This window comes from Choloepus didactylus, chromosome 3 (assembly GCF_015220235.1).
Source record: "Choloepus didactylus isolate mChoDid1 chromosome 3, mChoDid1.pri, whole genome shotgun sequence".
NCBI classification, from domain to species: domain Eukaryota; kingdom Metazoa; phylum Chordata; class Mammalia; order Pilosa; family Megalonychidae; genus Choloepus; species Choloepus didactylus.
In genome coordinates this window covers 58,339,945-58,365,049 of record NC_051309.1, presented here as the reverse complement: position 1 = coordinate 58,365,049, position 25,105 = coordinate 58,339,945, and the positions used below count along the sequence as shown (strand labels likewise).

At 37.0% G+C, this 25,105-nt stretch overlaps 1 protein-coding gene across 1 annotated transcript in view; it reads right to left on the bottom strand.

The window, feature by feature from the left end:
• The window catches only part of THEGL (theg spermatid protein like), a 113,128-nt gene that overhangs the window by 67,358 nt on the left and 20,665 nt on the right, over positions 1 to 25,105 (bottom strand). The window contains exon 3 of the mRNA XM_037831426.1: positions 7,426 to 7,492. Within this exon, the coding sequence (XP_037687354.1) occupies positions 7,426 to 7,492 (67 nt within the window). The remainder of the gene's footprint in view (positions 1 to 7,425; positions 7,493 to 25,105) is intronic.

The following is a 25,105-nucleotide window of genomic DNA, read 5'->3' as shown; positions in this document are numbered from 1 at the left end:
TAGTGCTATGAATTTCCCCCTCAGTACTGCTTTTGCTGCATCCCATAGGTTTTGGTATGTTGTGTTCTCATTTTCATTCGTCTCTATATATTTAGCAATTTCTCTTGCTACTTCTTCTTTAACCCACTGATTGTGTAGGAGCGTGTTGTTTAGCCTCCAGGTATTTGTGAATTTTCTAAGTCTCTGATGGTTATTGACTTCTAATTGTATTCCATTGTGGTCAGACAATGTGCTTTGAATAATTTCAATCTTTTTAAATTTATTGAGGCTTGTTTTATGTCCCAGCACATGATCTATTCTGGAGAAAGTTCCGTGAGTGCTAGAGAAGCATGTGTATCCTGGTGATTTGGGATGTAATGTTCTATATATGTCTGTTAAATCTAGTTCATTTATCAGATTGTTTAGGTTTTCAGTTTCCTTATTGGTCTTCTGTCTGGTTGATCTATCTATAGGAGAGAGTGATGTGTTGAAGTCTCCCACAATTATTGTGGAAACATCACTTGCTTCCTTTAGTTTTGCCAGTGTTTCTCTCATGTATTTAGTGGCACCTTGATGGGGTGCATAAACATTTATGATTGTTATTTCTTCTTGTTGAATTGTCCCTTTTATTAGTATGTAGTGCCCTTTTTGTCTCTCAAAACATCCCTGCATTTCAAGTCTATTTTATCTGAGATTAATATTGCTACACCTGCTTTCTTTTGGCTATAGCTTGCATGAAATATTTTTTTCCATCTTTTCACTTTCAATTTCTTTGTGTCCCTGTGTCTAAGATGAGTCTCTTGTATGCAACATACTGATGGTTCATTTTTTTTAATCCATTCTGTGAATCTTTTAATTGGGGAGTTTAATCCATTTACATTCAACGTTATAACCATGAAGGCATTTCTTGAATCAGCCATCTTATCCTTTGGTTTATGTTTGTCATATATATTTTTCCCCTCTCTCTATTAATATCCTTTATTGTACCCATACTGAATCTCTTTAGTACTTAACCTTTCTCCAAGTCTCTCTGTCCTTTCTTTGTTTCTCTGTCTGTAGGGCTCCCTTTAGTATCTCCAGTAGGGCAAGTCTCTTGTTAGCAAATTCTCCCAGCATTTGTTTGTCTGTGAAAAATTTAAGCTCTCCCTCAAATTTGAAGGAGAGCTTTGCTGGATGAAGTGTTCTTGGTTGGAAATTTTTCTCACTCAGAATTTTAAGTATATCATGCCACTGCCTTCTTGCCTCCATGGTGCCTGCTGAGTAGTCAGTACTTAATCTTATGCTGTTTTCTTTGTATGTGGTGAATTGCTTTTCTCTTGCTGCTTTCAGAACTTGTTCCTTCTCTTCCATGTTTGACAGTGTGATCAGAATATGTCTCGGAGTGGGTTTATTTGGATTTATTGTATTTGGAGTTCGCTGGGCATTTATGATTTGTGTATTTATGGTGTTTAGAAGATTTGGGATGTTTTCCCCAACAATTTCTTTGAATACTCTTTCTAGACCTTTACCCTTTTCTTCCGCTTCTGGAACACCAATGAGTCTTATATTCAAACGTTTCATATTATCTATCATATCCCTGAGGTCCATTTCTATTTTTTCAAATTTTTCCCCATTCTTTCTTTTGTGCTTTCATTTTCCATTCAGTCATCTTCCAGGTCACTGATTCACTGTTCAGCTTCTTCTAGTCTTGTACTATGAGCATCCAGAATCTTTTTAATTTGGTCAACAGTTTCTTTAATTTCCATAAGATCATCTATTTTTTAATTTAGTCTTGCAATGTCTTCTTTATGCTCTTCTAGGGTCTTCTTGATACCCTTTGTATCCCATACTATGGTCTCATTGTTCATCTTTAGTTCTTTGATTGGTTGCTCTGGATACTGTGTCTCTTCCATTCTTTTGATTTGAGTGCTTGGGCTTGGGTTATCCATATTGTCTGGTTTTTTCATATGCTTTATAATTTTCTGTTGTTTTTGGCCTCTTGGCATTTGCTGAACTTGATAGGGTTCTTTTAGGATTTGTAGACCAATTGAGGTCCTTATCTCTAATTTATCAGATCTACAGCTTCGTGGAGTACACTTTCTGTAACTAACCAGCAGGTGGCGTCCATGAGCCACCTGTTCTCCACAAGCCAGTTCTCCCCTGCTTTGCCTTTGTGGTGAGTTGGGGAGTGAGTCTTGTGGGGTCCAATTGGTGTACCAAGCTTGCGTGTGTAGTTGGTGTTGCCCGCCCTTTATATGGGGCATGTGTCTGGGTGGTCAGGGAGGGGGGGTGGCTCTAACAATCAAATCTCCCTGGTGTTCCTGGAGTTTTAAAGCTGTTGCAATAGTCTAATCCTTCAGTTCAGTCCTGCCACAGTTTGTCTCTGCCACTGACCCACAAGTCCTTGGTATTGGCGTATGGCTCCTGAGACTTGCGAGTGGGTCCCTCTTCCAGGCTGTGCACCCCCTGGTCCTCTGTTGAGAGATGACTGTGCTATGTCACAGGTGAGTGCCATCCCCCCAGGGCAGTTCTGGGCTGCTGGGCTGTGCAGGGAGGCTCCCAGTCTGCTCAAATGATGGCTGAATGGGGCTTTGTTAATTCACACTGCTCCACCTTCCCAACTGTGGGACAACCAGCTGAGGGTGCAGGGAAGGCTAATGTTCATGCCCAGTTTTGTGGTGTGTGCGTGTTATTTGAAGCACTTCCGTCACACTGGGTTGTCTGGGGCAGCTCTGGGCTATGGGGCTGGCGACAGGCAGGAGTGTTTCCTGTCCACCAGGATGATGGCTGTGAGCGGACACCCTGCTTTTCTTGGGAAGTTGTGGTGTTTAGTGAATTTTCTCAGCCACTGCATTATTGCCTTTTGTCTCAGAGCTCTCTTAGTTCTGCTCTTTTCTTGACCTGCCCAAATTGAAAGTCTTTGAGGCTTTCTGTATTGGGCTTCTTAGAGTAATTGTTTTAGAAACAGAAAAAAAAAAAAAGATTAAAAAAAAAAAAAAAAGGCCTCCTCGCAGATCTAATGGGTTATTGAAAAGCTAAGAGACAAAGCAATTAGGGCCATTAAGGAAAGATCCAGGGGGCAGAGAGATTAGTTTTTCTTCGGGATTTGCACATGAGCCTCAGGGCCTGATCTCTGCCCTTCCCCCTTCTATGTTCACCAGAACTCCAAAAATCCTCCGCTTTTATTTTGCAGTTTTTCTTGCTGTTTTTTGCTATGCCTGTCTCCTCTCTGCTGGGCTGGCTGCTCTCAGATTCTCTGGTGTCTGGTCTCAGTCTATCTATGGTTGGAGTTTGGATCAGTAGAATGAATTTCCGATAAGAGCTGCCACTGCAGTTCTCCCTTCTCCTTCCCAGCGCTGATGGCCCCTCCTCCCACGGGACTGAACCTGGCATGGAGGGGCATGTGACTCCTGGCCACAAAAACTTACAGATTTTGCTGATCTCAGCAGTTTGACGTGTTCATGAGTGTTGTATGAAGTATGCCCAAAGTCAAATTGCTCTGTGGTGTCCAGTCCACGCAGTTCCTGGCTTTCTACCTACTTTCCTGGAGGAGTAACTAAAACATACAGCTCACCAATCCACCATCTTGCCAGGCCAATTTTCTTATACTTGGGCAAGTTGCTTAATTCTCTGAGCTTTAGTTCATTCATTCAACAAATTTTTATTAAGCACCACTATACACAAAATACTTTTCTAAGGCTTGGGATATACTAGCGAATAAAATAGACAAAACTCCCTGCCCTCATGGGGTTGTCAGAGAGAAAGAGAATAAATGAAATAACTAACATTATGGTATGTTAGATGGTGATAAGTGCTATAGAGAAAAATAAAGCAAGTAAGGTGGATAATGAGTGCTTAGTGAGGAGAGGGTTGCAATTTTATTAGGGTGGGTAAGAGAAGGCCTTACTGAGCAGGTTATATTTGACCAGTGACCAGCCATGCAGATTTTCAGGGAAAGATCATTCCACCCCTCAGTAAAAGCAAGTACAAAGGCCTATATGTTTGAGAAACAAAAAAGGAGGCCATGGTGGTTGGTCTCATGTATAAATGAAGATAATTGTATCTCTCTCGAAGGGCTGTGTGCCTAGCACATTCCAACCATGGAGTGTGAACTCAATAAATGTTAGTTCCTTTTTCCTTTCTCATCTGCATCTCAGCGGCACCTAGCATGATACCTTGTATGTAGTAAATGCTCAGGAAGTGATGTTTGAGTTGACTTGAATTGCTATTCACTTGTTTAAAATATAGATTTTTAAATGCTCTATAAAGGGAAATCATGGAACTATCAACAAACCAGATAAAGTGATACATTTAAGATAGTTTATTCTATTGCTCAAAAAAGGTTGCTAAATAAAATACAGAGTTGAAGGTGGTAACAATGGTATTCCACCTTCACCCCAGCTGCTCAGACCCGTTTTCCCCCAATGTTTCATGCTCTGGACTCCTCTATGTCCTTCCTACTGCAACTAACATAACTGCATTTTGGTTCCTCAGGACCCTGCTGCTCAATTCAAGAGATCCCAACCTTTAGAACATTTCAAAATATCAAACGGAATCTTACACCACCCACCATAAAGCTGTAGAGGCTACCCCAAAACACCAATTTTTTTCCTGAGTTATATCATCTCTATATATTACTTCTGCTGATAAGAAAGTCTGATTAATACTTATACATGTCCTTAATTTTTTTTAAAAAAATTCAATATGGTTTGCTTTGTGAACAAAAAATATCTTTCAAAACATGAGATTGTGGTAGTGGGTAGAGACAGACAACAAAAAGATTCTTTGGTGGTGAAGTTTGGGATCTGCTGTGTAATTGATAAGAAACAACCTCCTAGCCATGCCCATTACTTTCTAGAAGGGATGAAGATACTGTCTACTACCAGAAAGAAAATCTGCATTGTGACTCAACAGAAGAATGGCTTTACCATGCAGTGACACATGGCCCCTGCTGAGGTAGCCTGAGCCAACTTTTCAGGGAGGATGGCCGAGGTAAAGGAGAAAGAAAGCCAGAGTTCCAGACAAAACATCTCAATTATTAATCGTTCTGAGAAAGTTAGCTTCTGGCCTCCATCATCACCTCTGAGTCAAGATTTTCCCTAGCTACCATTCCTTCACCAGCAAAATAATCTGTTTTAATATACTGTTTAATACAAGATGATTGATACTCCCTAGTTTATCCCAGTATTTACTCAAATTGGGTTATTACCAGTAGAAGTAATCTCATTAACATTTGCTCTGTTTGGAAGTATGACTAATACCCCCGCTTTCTCATTCACTTATTATTCATTGTGTCACCTTAGCTATGTCTCCTAGATGGATATAATAAAGATCTTAATCTTAACACGGGCTTCCCTTTTCTCTCAGGAATTGCATTACCTCACAGTGCCCTGTCATGTTCCTGTGACGAAACAAAAGAATGCAGTTGAATGACTTTAACTTTTAAAGGCAGATTTTTTTAATGAGGATTACACTGCTGTTCCATGTCTTCACTGATGATCAATCTTCTATAGCTTGCCAATAGTTAACAGGGTTTTTGAAATCTTTACCTTTGCTGCACATCAATAAATAAACATTTATATAGCAACAACTAAGGGAAAGATTTCAGGTCTGCATTGATGGAGTAATTCAAATAATTCTTCCTTTCAGTCAGAAATGCTCTTTTAAATTTATTCTTGCTTATATCCAGAAAATATTTTCCTTCATAACTAATTAGGCACAGCATATTTATGAAACAAAGAAGAATTTTTTTGTTAGAGGATGAAGACAGGAGAAGATAATGGAAATAGCACATTTCCTCACAAAATCAAACCCAAATTAACCAATCAAACAAAATCAAGTGTTTAAAAAAAATAAATAAAAGCTCTCTTCACAGTCTTTTTTTTTTTTTTTTTAAGTATAAAAACTTACCACGTATAAACAATTTTCACTACCTATTAAGCCACAGGAGAGTTTGCTCACTCAATATACATTACTTTTTTGAAGTAATGCGGTATATTTTGAGTGGATACTCAGTGAATGTTAGTTCTACTAACTATACCACTTGGTCACCATAAAACCTTGGGAAATCAACACAATTTCTCTGAATTTCATTTTTCTATCAGTAAAATATAATTTGTTATACTTTACCCTATCTACTTTTTAGCATTCTATTGTGAAAATATTTCTTTTAAAAAAACTTCAAAGCATCACACAAAAATAAGGTAGTAGTATTTACAGCATGAAAAGGGAGGAAAAAACAGTAACTAGGAAGCATGGTAAACAGAAAATACAAAATAAGTCTAAATAGTATCAATGAATATAAGTAGGTTAAACAATAACAATAAATATGAATAGTTTTAACTCACCTATTAAAAGAATGGATAAAAACAAAATCTGGTACTATTTACTTCTCATCTATATGAGCCATTGACATGGCCCTTGATATTTCTCCTCAATGATTCTATTCTGTTTCCTCTCTTAACTACACATTCTCCTAAACCAAGGATAGGCATCTATCTTCAGGATGCATTTACTGTATGTATATTGTACACACACATGCACACACACATTTTTTCCCTTTTTTTTTTTAAAGAGGTACTTCCTTGAAATTCCAGTAGCTACTGTACTTGCACTAGGAGCAAGGGGAGGTTGAGATATACTGACCAGGACTTTCACAAAATCTGTCACACAAGACAGCCAATGCAGAATCCTGAGTCGCTTAAAGGTTCAGTCCTAGCATGTAACAAATCACATCTAGCAAAGAAGTGAAAAACTGAGTTCCTATGCCAAATAAGCCCTGAAACCCAGAGGTACCAGTCTCTCCAAGATCATCAACCAGTTTCATTCCTCTACCCCATAATGTCGATACCCCTTTTCAGCAAAAAGAAGTTAGAATGGTCATTGCCCAGATATCTCTGAAGATTGAGAGAATGATCAAATGAGAGGGAGGAGTTATAACTGAGAAGTTAGGATTTAATAAATGATTATGACTACTGACTCATTATATAGGTATAGGTATTTCTTTTTATTTCTAATATATCAGAATAGCCAGAAGGAAATACCTGAAATTCATGAACTGTAATCCAGTAGCCTTGATCTTTGATAATGATTGTATAACTATATAGCTGTTATCTTCTGACCATGTGATTGTAAAAACCCTTGTGACTGACACTCCCTTTATCCAGTGTATGATAGATGAGTAATATAATAAAGCCATTCTTAAAAAAAAAAAAAAAAAAAAAAAAAAAAAAGTGAATGTAAGAAGAGTTCTATACCTCAATCTATTTCCTACCTCACTTATTAGTCACTTTATCTCCCTTCTTTCCTTTTCCCATAAAAATTTTGATTGGAAAGGGACCTTATGGCACTGGAAAAGCATGAAATCTCCTTCTCAAAAAACTCAAGGTAGATTTTAAATTCAAATGCCTCAGCAAAACTGGCCCACCAGTTTAGATCTTGAGAATAGTACTGTACCTACAGTCTTACCTTTTCCTTACAAAGTCATAGAAAACAGCATCTGCAAAAAAGAAACAGAAAAGTAAAGGAAAAAATTAGACTCAATAAGAATTAAAGATGTGATAAAAATAGCATTACAAATTAATAGTGGAAGGAGCTGGGAAAAAATAACTATTTGGGAAATGGTCGAATTAAATGTCACACCATACATGTCACACCATATACCAAAATAAACCACAAATGAATCAAGGAATTAAATGTGTTTTTAAAAAATTGAATTAGAGGAAAAAATAAGAGAGTATCTACTTGCCACTGGATTTTAATCTTCTTGGGTTAAAGGCAATAAAAGGCATAGAGGAAACTATCAATATATTACATTTAAAACTTAAAATTTCCATGTGTCAAAAATTAAAACTCTTAGAACAAAATTTTGGAGAAATATATGGCAACAAATATGATAGAAACTTAATAACATTAATAGTTGAAGAGTATGAAAGAATAGATTAGTGAGAAAAATGTTAAAGTTAAATGAACAAATGACAGGAATTGATAATTCATATATGAAGATGTATAAAGGGATAATAATATTAAAAAGTTCAACCTTGTAATAAAAACTATGTAAATAAAACAGATATTTTTAACCTATCAGAGTAGCAAAAAGTCTTTGTAAAGAATAATGATGTCTGAAAGGTATGATGAGATGAGGACCCTTGTATATTGTTGGTGGAAGTTTAAATTAGTATATAATGAAAAACAATTTGGCAGTATGAATTAGAAATGTTCATATTCCTTAATCGAGTTCTACTTCTAGAAATGTACCCTAAAGAAATAATTCTAAGAATGGGCAAAGATTTATGCGCAAAAGTGATAACTGCAGTGTCTTGGTGGAAAACGGAGTACACCTTATATGTCCAAAACAGAAGAAGTAATTAAACAAATTAAAAATCATGTTTAGATGATTTTTTAAATGTAGGAAACTGTAGATCATATATTTCCTATCTAGAAAAATGAAATGGGCCACTTTCAGGCATGTGGAAATTCCTCAGTAAAACTGCCAGCTCCCAGTCACTCTGAAAGAGTCCATCAGTTGGTACTTGCCACACATGTACAGAGCTCCCAACCATCTTTCCTGTGCTTCATTCTTCACTAAGATCAGGCTGACAAGGATCACCAGGCATCTGAGGAAAGATTTTCTGCATCATCTTTGTGTCATCCAAGAAAAAAAAAAAGATAAAAAATAATCTTGGAGAAAAGGTTTAAATTTTTAAAAAATCAAGATGACATAGCATCCATACAAAAAGAACAAGATGCTATGAAAAATGAACAGAATACAAAATTAAATTATCAGAAATTAAAAATCACTACTAAAAATGTCACTTGAAGGTTTATTTTAAAAAGTCAAGAAGTCTACCTGGAAGTAGGAAAAAAGACAAAAAGTCAAAGAAAATAAGACATATAGATAATCAAGTCAAGAGGGCTGATAACTGACCAATAGAAATTCTGGAAAGAGAGAATAAAGTCACTGCAAGGAGAAGAGAGGAATTATCAAGGAAATAAATTAAGACAATACCTCAAAGCTATGGCACATAGTCTCCATATTAAAAGAGCACATCAAGTATCAAGCATAATGAATTAAAATGAAAAACTACATCAAGGCATGTCATCATAAACTTTTCTGTTTGAATTTTACTTTATTTTAAAAATTATACCAGTTGTAGGCTTACAGAAAAATCATGCATAAAATACCAAGTTCCCACATACCCCCTGTGGTGGTCTGAAGTTGTATGTACCCCCAAAAATCATGTTCTTAAATTCAATCCATTCCTGTGGGTGTGAACCCATTGTACATAGGAACTTTTGATGCAGCTATTCAGTTAAGGTGTGACCCACCTCAGTCAGGATGGATCTTAATCCTATTATGGGAGCTTTTATGAGTGGAATGAAATTCAGACAGAGAGAAAGCCACAGAAGCAGCAGCCAGATGGTGAAATCAATGGAATCCAGATGAGAAGGGAGAGACCAGGAGATGTCACCGTGTACCTTGCTATGTGACAAACTTAGAACCAAGGATTGCCAGCAACCAGCCCCAGAATGTCACAGTCTTCAGAAGAAGGTAGTTGCTATTGTAAATGGAATTTTTTCTTGATTTCCTCATCAGATTGCTCATTACTAGTGCATAGAAACACTACTTTTTGGGGTGTTGACCTTGTACCCTGCCATTTTGCTAAATTCATTTATTAGCTCTAGGGGCTTTATTATGGATTTTTAAAAAGGATTTCTGTATATAATAGCATGCCATCTGCAAATAGGGAGAGTTTTCCCTCTTCCTTTCCTATTTGGATGCCTTTGATTTACTTTTCTTGCCTAATTGCTCTGGCCAGAATTTTTTTTCAGTTATTTTTTTAATCCCATTGCTTTATCATTTTTAGTGCTAATACTCTTTATGCACAACATTAACAATCCTTTGTTGCATTTTCAATTATAAGAACTTATAAAACATTTTTAATAATTATAAATGATTTCTGGATAGATTCCTTTATATGTATAACATTATAGCCCTTTGGTTATATGTAGCAAGGGTTGCTTTTTTTTTTTTTCAATTTAACAAGTAGTTAGAAAAGCAAATTTCAAAGAATATTATAGGTTACAGTTCCACAGTTTCAGTTATTTCCTTATTATGAAATAAAACATATATACAAAAAAGTAATATCTATCAAAGCATGATTTAACAAGTAGATATATAGGAAATTTCCAAAGTTATTATGAGTTAAGTACCATAGTTTCAGTTAGTTCCTTATTGTGATATCTAACATATATACCAAAAGGTATTCTGGCTAGAATTTGAGTGCAGTGTTGAATAAGAGTGATGACAGTGGATATACTTGACTTATTCCAAATTTTAGATGGAAAGTTTTCAGCCTTTCACCACTGAGTATGATGTTAGCAGTAGGTTTCATATATGCCCCTTATGTTGAGGAAGTTCCCTTCTATTCCTAGTTTTCTAGGTGTTTTTTACCAAGAAGAGGTACTAGATTTTGTTTAATGCTTTTCTACATCACTGTGGGTTTAGATGATCATGTGGGTTTTTTCCTTTATTCTGTTAATTGATTTTCTTATGTTGGACCACTTTTGCATATCTGGGATAAATCCCGCAGATCATTACATAGAATTCTTTTAACGTACTGTCGCTTTGGTTTGCCAGTATTTTGTTGAGGATTTTTGCATCAATATGCATAACGGATATTGGCCTGTAATTTTCCTTCTTGGCCTGTAATTTTCTTTCTTGTGGTATCTTTTCTGACTTTGGTATTAGCACAATATCGGCCTCATAGAATGAGTTAAGGAGTGTTCCCTCCTCTTCAATTTTTTGGATGAGTTTGAGTAGGGTTGGTGTTAATAATTCTTGGAATGTTTGGTAAAATTCACCTCTGTAGTCATCTGGTCCTGGGGTTTCCTTTGTTGTGAGGTTTTTTTTTTTTATTACTGATTCATTCTTTTTACCAGTTATTGGTTTGTTGAGATCTTGTATTTCTTGCTGAGTCAGTGTAAGTACTTTGTTTCTTTTTAGGAATTTGTCCATTTCATCTAGGTTATCTAATTTGTTGGCAAACAGTAGATCATAGTATCCTCTTAAAATCCTTTTTATTTCTGTGTGGTCTGCACTAACGTTCCCCTTTTCATTTCTGGTTTTAGCTATTTGCATCCTCTTCTTTTTTCTTTGTATAGGTAAAGTTTTGACAATCTTATTGATCTTTTTAAAGAACCAACTTTTGGTTTTATTGATTCTATTGTTTTTTTAATTCTCTTTTTCATTTATCTCCACTCTAATCTTCATCTTTCCTTTCACTCACTTGGGTTTTGTTTGCCCTTCTTTTTTGAATTCTTCTAGTTTTGAGGTTATGTCTCTGATTTGAGATATTTTTTCCTTTTTAACATAAGCATTTAGAGATATAAATTTCTCTCTCAGCACTGCCTTCGCTGCATCCTATATATTTTGGTATGTTGTGTTTTCATTTTCATTCACCTCAAGATATTTCCTAATTTCCTTTGTGATTTTTTCTTTGACCCATTGGTTGTTCAAGAGTACAATGTTTAATTTCCACATATTTGTGAATTTTCCAGTATTCCCACTGTTAATGATTTCTAGCTTCATTCCATTGTGGCTGGAGAAGATACACTGTATGATCAATTTTTTTTTAATTTATTGAGACTTGTTTTGTGACTTAACATATAGTCTATCCTGGAGAAAAGTCCATGTGTACTAGAAAAGAATGTGTATTCTGCTTCTGTTGGATGAAGTGTTTAAATATGTCTATTAGTTCTAGTTGATTTATGGTATCAAGTCTTCTATTTCCTTATTGATCTTCTTTCATGATTTTCTGTCCATTATTGAAAGTTGTATAATAAAGACTCCTACTACTAATTTAAAACCATCCATTTCTCCCTTCAAAACTGTCCATATTTGTTTCATGTATTTGGGGGCTCTGCCAACAGGTGCACAATTATTTATAATTGTTATGACTTCTTGTTCAATTTACCCCAATAGCAGTAAATAGTGACTTTCTTTGTCCCTCATAACAGGTTTTGAGTTAACATCTATTTTATCTTTTATTAGTATAGCTACCCCAGCTCTCTTTTGGTTACTATTTGCATGTCCCATCCTTTCATTTTTAACCTACTTGTGCCTTTGAATTTAAGGTGAGTCTCTTGTAAACAGCATATCATTGGGTCATGCTTTTATAACCATTCTGCCAGTCTCTGCCTTTTGACTGGAAACTTTAATTCATTTACATTTAAAGTTACTGCTGATAATACAGGACTTTCTTCTGCCATTTTGATATTTGATCTTTGTAAGTATTATACATATTGTCCCTCACTTCTGTTAATACCCACTTTCATGGTTATTTGATTTTTTGGAGCATTTTCAGTCCCTTCTCATTTCTTTCTGAATATATGTTTCGTATATTTTCTTTGTGGTAAAAATTTAACATCCTAAACCTTTTAACAATCATGTTTGATTTGATACCAATTTAACATCAATAGCAGACACATGGGGTGAGGCAAGATGGCAGTGTGGTGAGGTGTAGAATTTAGTTACTCCTAAATAGCCAGGAATTGTCTGGAACAACTGTTTGGGGGACTTCTGTGACAAGACACACATCATACACCAGTCTGGAATGGGTGGAATGGCTGAGATCACAGTGAAGAACTGTAAGCTTCCCCAGCCAGAGGGCACCAGCCCCTCCCACTCTGGTACAACAAACCATTTTGGAGTTGGTTTCCTGAGGGAAAAAGAAGCAGGCTCTGCTGGAAGCAAGGAGGGTGGTTCAACCAGGCTCCAATTTCAGAATTAATTAACAAATCTGGACTGCTTGATAATAGCTCTGAGTACAGATAAATTAAGAGCAAGCAGGAAAGGAATGGGGAGGTTTCACCCCAGCAGAGAGAAGGCTAACAACAACAACATTAACAACAACAGCAACAACAAAACAGAGACTTTTGGAGTTGGAGAAGCTCAGAATACTGGAAAAGGGCTGGGCCCCAAGAAAAGGGGCACATAGAAATGGGTGACCAACCCCGGCTCTTGATTGGTAAACCTGGGGAGCTGCGGTCCAGCTCTGAAAAGGGTCTCTTTTTTTAATCTTTTATTTCTCTCCATTTGTTTTTTCTTCACTTTTCAATAGCCCATTAGAGCTATGGGAACTCTCAGGTTTCAGCACTGCCCCAGGCAAGGATGAAATTAAGGTATGTCTGAGAGTAATTAGTCAGGTGAAAGAGATAATTCCCTAAAGGATGTATCTTTAAGTAGTCTCTACTGGGAGCAAGGAAAAAGTAGCTCAGCCAAGATACAACTGCAGCTTTAATACCAGCAGAGATGAGGCAGGGTTGACAGAAAAAAATAAAATGAAATAAAATAAAAAAGAATAAAGACAGAGGCTTTTGGAGTAAGCCAAGCTCAGAGTACTGGAATGGGTCTATGCCCCAAGAAGAAGGTGCACAGAGCCAGGTACCAACTCTGGCTCTTGACTAGTGAACACTGGGGGCTGGGGAAAATCTCTGAAAAGGGATTTTTTTTTCTTGTTTTTTTTTTTTCCCTTTTCTTTTTTAGCATTTCATCTTTTTAAAACCTATTCTAAGTAGCTCATTAGAGAAAGTTTCAGCTATTTTCAATTGACAGCTGGAAGGGGCAAGGGTGGAGCTAAGATAGGTCTGAGAGACAAAGCAATGAGTCAGGTCGGGGAGATTGTTCCCTAAATGGCTTATCTCACCCAAGAAGGAGGGGGACAAGCCCCAGCTAAAGTGACGGCCCTCCTTCAGAGAACTCAGACACCAGGGGTTGGAAAACAGAAACATTTTAAGACAAGAATGCACCTGGTAGGGAAATGGGCTGCTGACAATTAGAAGCACCACATCTCTTTACACTGGTGGGGAGCTTCAGGCTGACACGTGCCACCTGCTGGACAGGAAAGGAAAAACACAGAGTCCACAGATTTCACAGGAGGGTGTGACAACCTGCTGGGTCTCATTCTTAGGGAAACTTGACATGGATTATACCCTCCTCCTGAGACCTGGGCCTGTTTGGACTAGAAAAATCTGATTGGGGCCAATCATATCTGGGGAGACCCCTTCACTTAACAGTTCCATATAGACAGGTAAAGAATCAGAAAAACAAGAGCTGAAAAATTCTGATCAATTAGACAGAAACTATGCTAGAGGTCTAGAATAAGTTGAAATAAATGCCAAAGAACAGATAGAGAACAAAGCCAACCAACAACCAAACTGTAGGTGAAAGAGTGCAAATGATCTCCGGAATAAACTAATCAAGAAAATCAGATGCCTAGACAGCAAAAAATCATGACACACTAGGAAGCACAAAGATCGGCCAAAGGAAAAAACTGACACTTCAACTGAGATACAGGAGTTGAAACAACTAATTAAAGATGTTAAAACAAATCTTCTAAATCAAATCAATGAGTTGAAGGAAAAAGTGGCAAAAGAGAGAAGGTATGAAGATGACACTGGGTGACCATAAAGAAGAATTGGTAAACTTGAAAACACAAATGGCAGAACTTATGGGAATGAAAGGAACAATAGAAAGACATGAAAAACACAATGGAAACATACACCAGCAGATTTGAAGAGGCAGAAGAAAGGATCAGTGAACTAGAAGGCAGGACATCTGAAATCATATACACAAAAGAACAGATAGTTAAAAGAATAGAAAACTACAAGCAGGGTCTCAGGGAACTGAAGTACAACATGAAGTGCATGAATATATGTGTTATGGGTGTCCCAGAAGGAGAAGAGAAAGGAAAAGGGGCAGAAATAATAATGGAGGAAATAATCACTGAAAATTTCCCTACTCTTATGAAAGTCATGAAATTACAGATTCAAGAATCACAGCATACTCCAAACGGAATAGATCCGAGTAGACCTATGCAAAGACATTTACTAATCAGATTATCAAATGTCAAAGACAAAGAGAATTCTGGAAGCAGCAAGAGACAAGTGATCTATCACATACAAGGGAAGCTCAATAAGACTATGTACAGATTTCTCCACAGAAACCATGGAAGCAAGAAGGCAGAGGTATGATATATTTAAGATACAGAAAGAGAAAAACTATATCCAGTGAAACTTTCCTTCAAAACTGAGGGAGAGTTTAAAATATATTCTGACAAACAGACACTCAAGAGTTTGTGAATAAGAGACCTGTTCTACAATAAATACTAAAGAGGGTGCTACAGGCTGATAGGAAGACACAGGAGAGGTTTGGAGAAAAGTGTAGAAATGAAGACTATCAGGAAGGGTAAAAGGAGAGAGAGAGACAAAAAATAAGATATGGCCAATAAAATCCAAAAGACAAAATGGTAGAAGAAAGTACTGTCCTTACAGTAATAACACTAAATGTTAATGGATTAAACTCCCCAGTAAAAAGACACAGACTGGCAGAATGGATTAAAAAACAGGAGCCATCTATAAGCTTTCTACAAGAGACTCACTTTAGACACAAGGACAAAAATAGGTTTGAAACTGAAAGGTTAACAAAGATATTTCACACAAACAACAAGCAGAAAAGAACAGGAGTAGCCATATTAATATCAGACAAATTAGACTTCAAATGTAAAACAATTAAGGAGACAAGGACAGTATGTATTAATAAAAGGGACAATTCATCAAGAAGACATAAAAATCATAAATATTTATGCACTGAGCCAGAGTGCCCCAAAATCCATAAGGCAAACACTGACAACACTGAAGGGAGAAGTAGATACATCTACAATAATAGTTGGAGACTTTAATACACTGCTTTCATCAATGGATAGAACATCTAGACAGAGGATCAATAAAGAAACAGAGATGTTGAATTTTTATGATAAATGAACTAGATCTAACAGGCATTTATAGAACACTACACCCCACAACAGCAAGATACACATTTTTCTCAAATGCTCATGGATCATTCTCCAGGATAGACCACATGTTGGGTCACAAAGCAAGTCTCAAAAAATTAAAAAATATTGGTATTATGCAAAACACTTTCTTGGATCATAATGGAATGAAGCTGGAAATCAATAACAGGCAGAAGGTCAGAAAATTCATAAACATAAGGAGGCTAAACAACACACTGTTAAACAACCAGTGGGTCAAGGAGGAAATTACAAGAGAAATTAATAAATATCTTGAGGTAAATGAAAATGAAAACACAACATATCAAAACTTATGGGATGCAGCAAAGGCAGTGCCAAGAGGGAAATTTATTGCCTTAAATGCCTATATTAAAAAAGGAAAAAGCAAAAATCAAAGAATTAGCTGTTCACCTGGTGGAACTAGAGAAAGAACAGCAAACCAACCCCAAAGCAAACAGAAGGAAAGAACAGAAATTACAGAAAATGAAAACAGAGAAAAATCAACAAAACTGGAAGTTGGTTCTTTGAGGAAGTCAATAAAATGAATGGACCCTTATAAACCCCCTTTTACAAAAGCCAATCCATTTCTTCTGTTTTGCATTCCAGCAGCATTAGCAAACTAGAACACCGTTCCATTTTAAACACCTTGCAAAGGTGACATTCATATTTTCTCCCTCATGTAAAAGCATTTTTTGTACATTTAATCACCATCATTGACCACTCTAGGTTTCACTAAGTTATACAATCCCAGTCTTTATCTTCTATCTTTTCTTCCAGTGTCATACATGCCCTAGTCTTCCTCTTTCAACCATACTCACAGTCATCTTTGTTCAGTGTACTTACAATATAGTGCTACCATCACACAGTATTGTACTATCCATTTCTGGATCTATACAATCAATCCTGTTGAACATTACTCCTTCAGCATCAAATGCCTGATCTCTACCTCCTTTCTATCTCCTGAAAACCTGTGTTCTCAGTTTTAACTCACAAAGTTTGCTCATTAATGTTAGTTCATATTAGTGAGACCATACATTAGTTGTCCTTTTGTTTCTGGCTAATTTCACTCAACATAATGTCCTCAGGATTAATCCACATTGTTATAGGCTCCATAACTTTCTTCTGTCATACAGCTGTGTAATATTCCATCATATGTATATACCACAGTTTGTTTATCCACTCATTCATTGATGGACATTTGGGCTGTTTCCATCTCTTGGCAGTCGTCAACAATGCCTCTATAAACATTGGTTTAAAAATGTCTGTTCATATCCAAGTTTTCAGATCCTCCAAGTATATACCTAATAATGGGATTGCTGGATCATATGGTAATTCCATACTTAGCTTCCTGAGGAACCAACACACTGACTTCCAGAGTGGTTGCACCATTCTACATTCCCACCAACAGTGAATAAGTATGGCTTTTTCCACATCCTCTCCAGCACGTGTAATTTTGTTAATTTTTAAAATGATGGCCATTCTAGTAGGTGTGAGATGATATCTCATTGTGGTTGTGATTTGCATTTCCCTAATATCCAGTGAAGTTGAGCATCTTTTCATCTGTTTTTGATCCATTTGTAGTTCCTCTTCAAAAAAGTGTCTTTCCATGCCTTTTGCCCATTTTTTAGTTGGGTTCTTTGTCTTTTTATTGTTGAGTTGTAGGATCTCTTTATATCTTCTGGATATTAAGCCCTTATCTGATATGTGGTTTCCAAATATTGTGTCCTATTGCATAGGCTGCCTTTTTGCTTTTCTGACAAAGTCCTTTGATGCACAAAAGTGTTCACTTTTGAGGATATCCCATTTATCTATTTCTTCTTTCATTCTTATGCTTTGGTGACAGTTGGAGTCCTTATCTTGTTCCAGATCTTAGAGGGAAAGCTTTCAAGTCTTTCCCCCATTGAGCATGATGCTAGCTGTGGGTTTTTCATATATTGCTTTTATCATATTGAGGAAGGTCCCTACTATTTCTATACCCTTTGAGTGTTTTCATCAAGAAAGGATGTTGAAGTTTTTCAAATGCTTTTCTGCATCACCTGAAATGATCATTGGTTTTTCCACTTCGGTTTATTGATGTAGTGTATTACATTAATTGATTTTCTTGTCTTAAACCAGCCTTGCATACCTGATTGTTTACTTAGGATTCATGTATGTGTGTGAATAAAACTGTTTAAAAATAAACAGAGGGATACAAGTGCTAGAGAAAATGTGGAGAGAGGTAAGTACCTAATCACTGATGGTGGGGAAGTAGAATGGTGTAGCCCATCTGGAAGGCAGTGTGGTGGTTCCACAGAAAGCTAAGCATGGGGTTGCCATATGGGCACACAACCCCATTATTGGGTGTATACTTGGAAGACCTGAGAGCAGGGACACAAATGGACATTTGTACACTGATGTTTATGGCAGCAGTATTCACAATTCACAGTGGATGGAGGTGGCCTAAGGGAAAATAGACTGATGAATGAAATGGCATACTGTGGTGTATACATACAATGTAATAATGAAGAAATGAAGGAATGAAGTTGTGAGGTATGCAACTAGGTGAATGAAACTTGAGGACAGTGTGTTGAGTGGCATAAATCTGAAATAAAATGACAAACATTACAACACCTCACTAATACAAACTATAATGTGTAAACTCTAAGAATTGAATCTGAGGGCACAGGTTGTCAGGGGAAGGTTTATGGTAAAGGTCCCTAGACTGTAAGCTCTTACAGCAGTTACATCTATTCCTGAATTCTAATAGTTATTTCTAAATTCTGAGATGATGATATCTTTGTGTATAACCTGGTCAGTCCCTGGAACTTTGGGTATCTGTGTGACATCTGAGACTCAGAGCCAGAGTTTGGCAGCTATGAATGTCAGCATTACCCCATACAGCAAATGTTAAAGAAGCTGAAAAAGAGATCAGACTTCAATTAGAGATATGAATGAAGCTGATCTTGTTAGGACTAAGGTAAATTAGACTGAAATGTAAAGGTTGATACTGACAGTGCTTTAAAACTTCAACTTCCATGTGAGACTGAAGGAAGAGATGTTCATTTGGTGCAAAATCTATATTTTCTATAGCACACTATATAATTTACCTTGTATAGCCAGTTAATTCAAACACCATAATTAGATGGAAATTTCAATAGGGAGTGAGATCAGGTTGGTTTGCACAGGTTAGTGTGAAGATCCAATACATCCCAGAGTAATTTGGGCAGAGAATAAAAATGTATTTGCAAAGCCCCCTTCAGGGACTGGGGGAAAACATGGAAATACTAAACTTCCCCACCTGGGGAATTACTGATATTCCCACAAGCACTGGGGACTACTAATTTAGAAGGCCAAGTCCTTGATCTTGGGGCTCGCCCTTACGAAGCTTGTTACTGCAAAGGAGAGGCTAAGCCTACTTATAATTGTGCCTAAGAGTCACCCCCAGAGAACCTCTTTTGTTGTTCAGATGTGGCCTCTCTGTCTAAGCCAACTCAGCAGGTAAACTTCCATCCTACATGGGACATGACTCCCAGGGGTGTAAATCTCCCTGGCAACATGGGACATGACTCCTGGGGATGAGCCTGGCCCTGGCATCATGGGATTGAGAAAGCCCTCTTGACCAAAAGGGGGAAAAAATGAAACAAAGTTTCAGTGGCTGAGAGATTTCAAATGGAGCTGAGAGGTCCTTCTGAAGGTTGATCTTATGTGTTATATAGATATCCCTTTTTAGTTTTTAGTTGTATTGGAATAGCTAGAAGGAAATATCTGAAACTGGTGAACTGCAACCCAGTAGCCTTGATTCTTGAAGACAATTGTATAAATATATAGCTTACATGGTGTGACCATGTGATTGTGAAAACCTTGTGGCTCACACTCCCTTTATCCAGTGTATGGATAGAAGAGTAGAAAAATGGGGACAAAGATTAAATAAATAATGGCGGGATGAGGGAATGGGATGTCTTGGGTGCTGTTTTTTACTTTTGTTTTTATTCATTTTTTTTTTTTTTGGAGTAATGAAAATGTTCAAAAATTGAATGTGGTGACTGATGCACAACTATATGATGGTACTGGGAACAACTGATTGTATACTTTGGATGATTTTATGGTATGTTAATATATCTCAATAAAATTGCATTAAAAAAAGAGAGAAATCTGTTTCATTGTTAAGGCTGACACCTGCCCCAGATACAGAAGTGAAATGCATTCCCATCTGGCCAATAAGAATGCTCTATCTCTCCATTAGGATTGAATCAAGCCTGGGAATGTGACTCAGACTAATCCATTTTAGAACTTCTAAGAGGCAAAAAGTTGAGATCCATACCAAAAAATACAATACAGTAGTACTGGCATTTATAATTATCCATATGGCTACCTTTACTGGAAGTCTTTATTTCTTTGTGCTGCTTCCATCCACTGTCTAGTGTCCTTTCTTTCAGTCTGAAGAACTCTCTTTAGCATTGCTTGTAGGGCAAGTCTAGTGGTGAGAAACTCTCTCAGCTTTTGTTTACCTGGGAATGTCTTAATCTTTCCCTCAGTTTAGAAAGTCTTGGTGGATACAAAGTTGTTGGTTGGCAACTGTTTTCCTTCATCACTTTAAATATTTTGTACCACTGTGTTCCTGCCTCCATGGTTTCTGATGAGAAATCAGCACTTAATCTTATTGGGGCTCCCTTGTGCTTAACTTGTTGCTTTTCTCTGGTAGCTTTCAGAACTCTCTCCTTGTCCTTGGCATTGGACTTGGCATTTAATTTGGCATTAGGCTTGTTTCTCTGAGTTTATCCTGTTTGGGGTTTGTTTGGCTTCTTTAATGTGCATAGTCATGTCTTTCACTAAATTTGAGAAATTTACTGCTATTATTTCTTTGAGTAGTCCTTTTACCCCTTTCTCTCTTTCTTCTCCTTCTGGGACTCCTATAATACATATATTGGTACTCTTAATGGTATCTGTTCTAGTTTACTAATGCTGCTGGAATGCAAAACACCAGAAATGGACTGGATTTTATAAAAGGGGGTTTATTTGGTTACACAGTTACAGTCTTAAGGCCATAAAGTGTCCAAGGTAACACATCAACAATCAGGTACCTTCACTGGAGGATGGCCAATGGTGTCCGGAAAACCTCTGTTAGCTGGGAAGGCACATGGCTGGCATCTGCTCCAAAGTTCTAGTTTCAAAATGGCTTTCTCCCAGGACGTTCCTCTCTAAGCTGTAGTTCCTCAAAAATGTCACTCTTAGTTGCTCTTGTGGTGTTTGTCCTCTCTTAACTTCTCCAGGGCAAAAGTCTTCTTTCAAAGGCCACCTCCAAAATGTCTCTGTAAACTGCAGTTCCTCTGTCAGCTCCTGTGCATTCTTCAAAGTGACCCTCTCTTGGCTGTGGCAAGCTTGCTCCTTCTGTCTGAGCTTATATAATGCTCCAGTAATTTAATTCAGACACACCCTGAATGGGTGGGGCATCACCTCCATGGAAATTATCCAACCAAAGGTCTTGTCCACAGTTGACTGAATCACATCTCCATGGAAACACCCAAAGGATTCCAAAATCCAATCAACACCAATACATCTGCCCACACAAGACTGCATCAAATATAATGGCATTTTGGGGGACACAATACATCGAACTGGCACAGTATCCCATGGGTCTCTTAGGCTCTGTTCTTCACTCTTTTTTCTTTCTGCTTCTCAGCCTAAATCTTTGCAAATGTCCTCTCTTTGCATTCACTGATTGTTTTTCTCTGTCAGCTCCAATCTGCTGTGGGAACCCTCTGGGGAATTTTTTTATTTCAATTATCATGGTCTACAACTCTAGTAGTTTTGTTTGGTTCCTTTTACAATTTTCTCTCTTTATTGAGATTCTCATTGTTCAATCATTATTTCCCTCATATACTTTAATCTTTTTCTGTTTTCCTTTCTCTCCGTGAGCATATTGAGGATCATTTTTTAAAAGTCTTTGTCTGGTATGTCCAAAGTCTGGTCCTCTTTGTTGATGATTTCTGGCTTTTTATCTTGTTTCTTTAGATGGGCCATCATTTCTTGTTTCTTTGTTTGTCTTTCAATCTTTTGTTGCACACTGTACATTGTAATATTTTTAAGTTTTAATTCTGGGATTTAGATCCTGAGCTGTCTGTTCCCGAAGTTTGCGTCCAACCATTGATATCAGAGAGATATCCTTGAATCCCAGGAGCTAACAAAAATAAATCAAACCAAAAAAGTAAAAAGCACCTTTCACAATTATTGTAAATTGGCTTTGTTTTGGCTGGTGGTCTCCTTCAGAGCTTCACCCTCCTATCAAGAAGATCAGCCTGAAGCAAATGTGAAATGAAGGGTCCTCTCTTATCTGAATTTGCATGGAGACTGCTTCTTTTCCTGTGCTTGTACTTGCTGACCTTGGGAGTTGTCAGTTTATAGGAATTTGAATGCCCCCTCTTCATCCTTTGAAATAGACTTTTACCTCCTCCAGGGGGCTCTATTATATGACTTAATGCCATAGTGCTTTAACCCAGGCAATTTCAACTTAATTTTTTCTTACACTGCTTTAGCTGTCTGCAAGGTGCTTCAGGAAAAGTTTGGGGAAGGTGAGACCAACACAGATTTCTTGATTCAACCTTTGAGTCTTCCACCTGATAGACTGGCACTGACATACACACATCCCAGTGTGTACATAAGACTTTCCCTACTCCCTCTGGAACAGAGCCATGGACCCACAATGGGCTGGCTCCACACTGTGCCAGAAAGTGGGTGTGCTAGCAAGGGCACCATGAGAATCACCTACTGTTTTCAAGGCTGCTTTTCCTCGATTTGGCACTAGCCTAGTTGCTGCAACCCTTTAACTGTTTTCTGGAGTTTAGAGGAAAATGGCTCTGCCAGTTTTTGCTGGATGTTCAAAGATTCTTTGAGGGGAACAGAACACCATAGTGTCTTAGCTGCCATCTTGTCATCAACATAAACTTGAGAACACCAAGTATAAAGAAAAGATCCTAACACTTTCCAGAAATGTCATGTACACACTATTAAGACTTAAAATGGCATTGGGCTATTCAACAGCAATTTCTGATGCCGAAAGAAAAGACTTCAAAATGAGTAAAATTAATTAAAATCTAGAATTTTATATCCAGCAAACTATCAATGTGTAAAATAAGGAGATTTTTCAGACACAGAAGGATTCAGACAATTTATTTCCCAAGCTTGTTTCATAGATATGTCCTCCAGCATAATAAAAATATAAACTGAAAAAGGAAAATATGGCATGCAGGAAACCATCTCTCCAACTGATAAGAAAAGTCAAGGGAAGTTCCAGGATGACAGCCTGCAGGAGACCTAGAGAGCAACTAACAACTAACCCACATTAGGCCAAAGGACATAGGGTTCTGGGAGAGATATATTCTAGAACAAAAGGAACTTGATTGAATAGTTGATTTTGTAGAGTTTTGGGGGGGTGAGGGAGGGAGGAGATGAAGGTTATTATAAGGAAGATATTGAAATTTAAAAAAAAGAAGGGAACAAAAGCTCCAGGAAAAAATATAAATATTATCCAAGGAAGGAAATATAATCATAGTACAATACACTACTTAGGCTATGTAACAGACAACGTGTAGATAGGAGTGTAAACATCATTTGTTTATATAACTAAAAATAGCTAGATTGAAAAGGATGGGAGGCAATAAAACAGCTAAATCTTCATCTATCATTAAAAATAAATAAGATAATATCTTAAATTCACAAATAAAGTAAGAAAATAGCAATCATGGTTGTACAACTCTGTGAATATACTAACATTCAACTGTACATGTTATATGGATGAATTATGTCATATGTAAATTATAGCTCAAAAAAGCTGTTTAAAAATTAAGTAAATAAATAAATAAAAAGAAATAGTAGATCAAGCATTTTGATTAGAGATAAGGAGGTAACTACAAAAGAATTAAAAGGGTTTCAAGAGGAAGCAGGTCTGGAATGCAGGGAGGGGCTGGAGCATGGGGCAGTTGTTTTCTTTAAGTCTTCTGATACTGTGTTCAGGATCATGATTTTTTTTGTGGGGCTGAAACTTACACAATTGTGACACCCTCTTTAAGAAAATGAATGGAAAATTAAGTATTCTTTTGAAACTATGTTCACATGCATTAATAAAATTTAAAATTATTAAAATTAATAAATAAGTCTAATTTGTAAAGTAGGAAGAAAAAATAAAATCCCCATCCTATTCAGTCCTTGGATAATTTTAAATCCTTTCTTATTATCTCCTCTTAATTTTCCACAATTCATATTATAGTCACTTCATTTGTCAAAAACCCTGCGTTTCACCTCAATGATCCTGTCGTATTTCTCTATCTACTCAGTCATTTTAAGCAGCAATGGGATTTCTTTGAACACAGCCCAACTGATCATCAATGGTAAATAGAGATTATGGGTTAGGGGAGAAGAGTGAAATAGATTTGTACCTGCTTTTACTACCACATCACAGATTAAAGCAGTAGACATAAAAATTACCATGGGCAATATTAATATATAAAGCTAGACTAAAAACTACATTTTAATCTGGGGAGATGAGACAAGGTTGAAAAATGCATTGGTATGAAATGGCCAAAGGTGAGATAATGGCAATTTATTTTCTATGAATACATAATATGACTTCATTTAATACACATCAACTGAAATATTTTCTTTATTCCTAAGGACCTAATGAAGATCTTGAAACTCTTTTTGTCTTAAGTCTGTGGGTCTATGCTAGTGCTGCTGGCAAGACTGCCTCTGGCTAATGGTGTATACAATTTTCTGGGGGGCATGGCTTAAGTCCGAGGTATTCAAAGTTCTCTCATAATAGCTTGCAGGGACAGATTGTTCCAGACAGTGTCTTCCTGGGAATCTTGAATCACATCTGAAAGCTCTGAAATAACCTTTTCAACCTCTAGGGTGTTTGAGGGTAAAGGAAAATGGATGGGCACTAGCATCAGACAGACATGGTTAACTGTGAGATCTTGGGCAAATTATTTAACTTCTCTGAGACTCAGTTTCCCCTCCTCAGATAGAAGATATGTAGGTCTGTGGAAAGATTAGTATGTAAAGCACCTTGAATATAGTAGATGTTCAATGAATGGTAGTTATAACTATAAATTACAACTTCAGTGTATCAACAGTTCCAATAAAGCACTTTAGATAAACACTGCAATGAACTATTGATTGGGTACCTACTATGCACAAGCACGGTGCCAGTGTCAAGAGAATAAAAATGAGTAAGGTATGGTCTCTCTTCTCAAAGAGTTTACAGCCTGGTAGGAGATAGGCTATAAACTTAAGAAGAAAGTAGGTTGAATTTTTGAATTCAGATG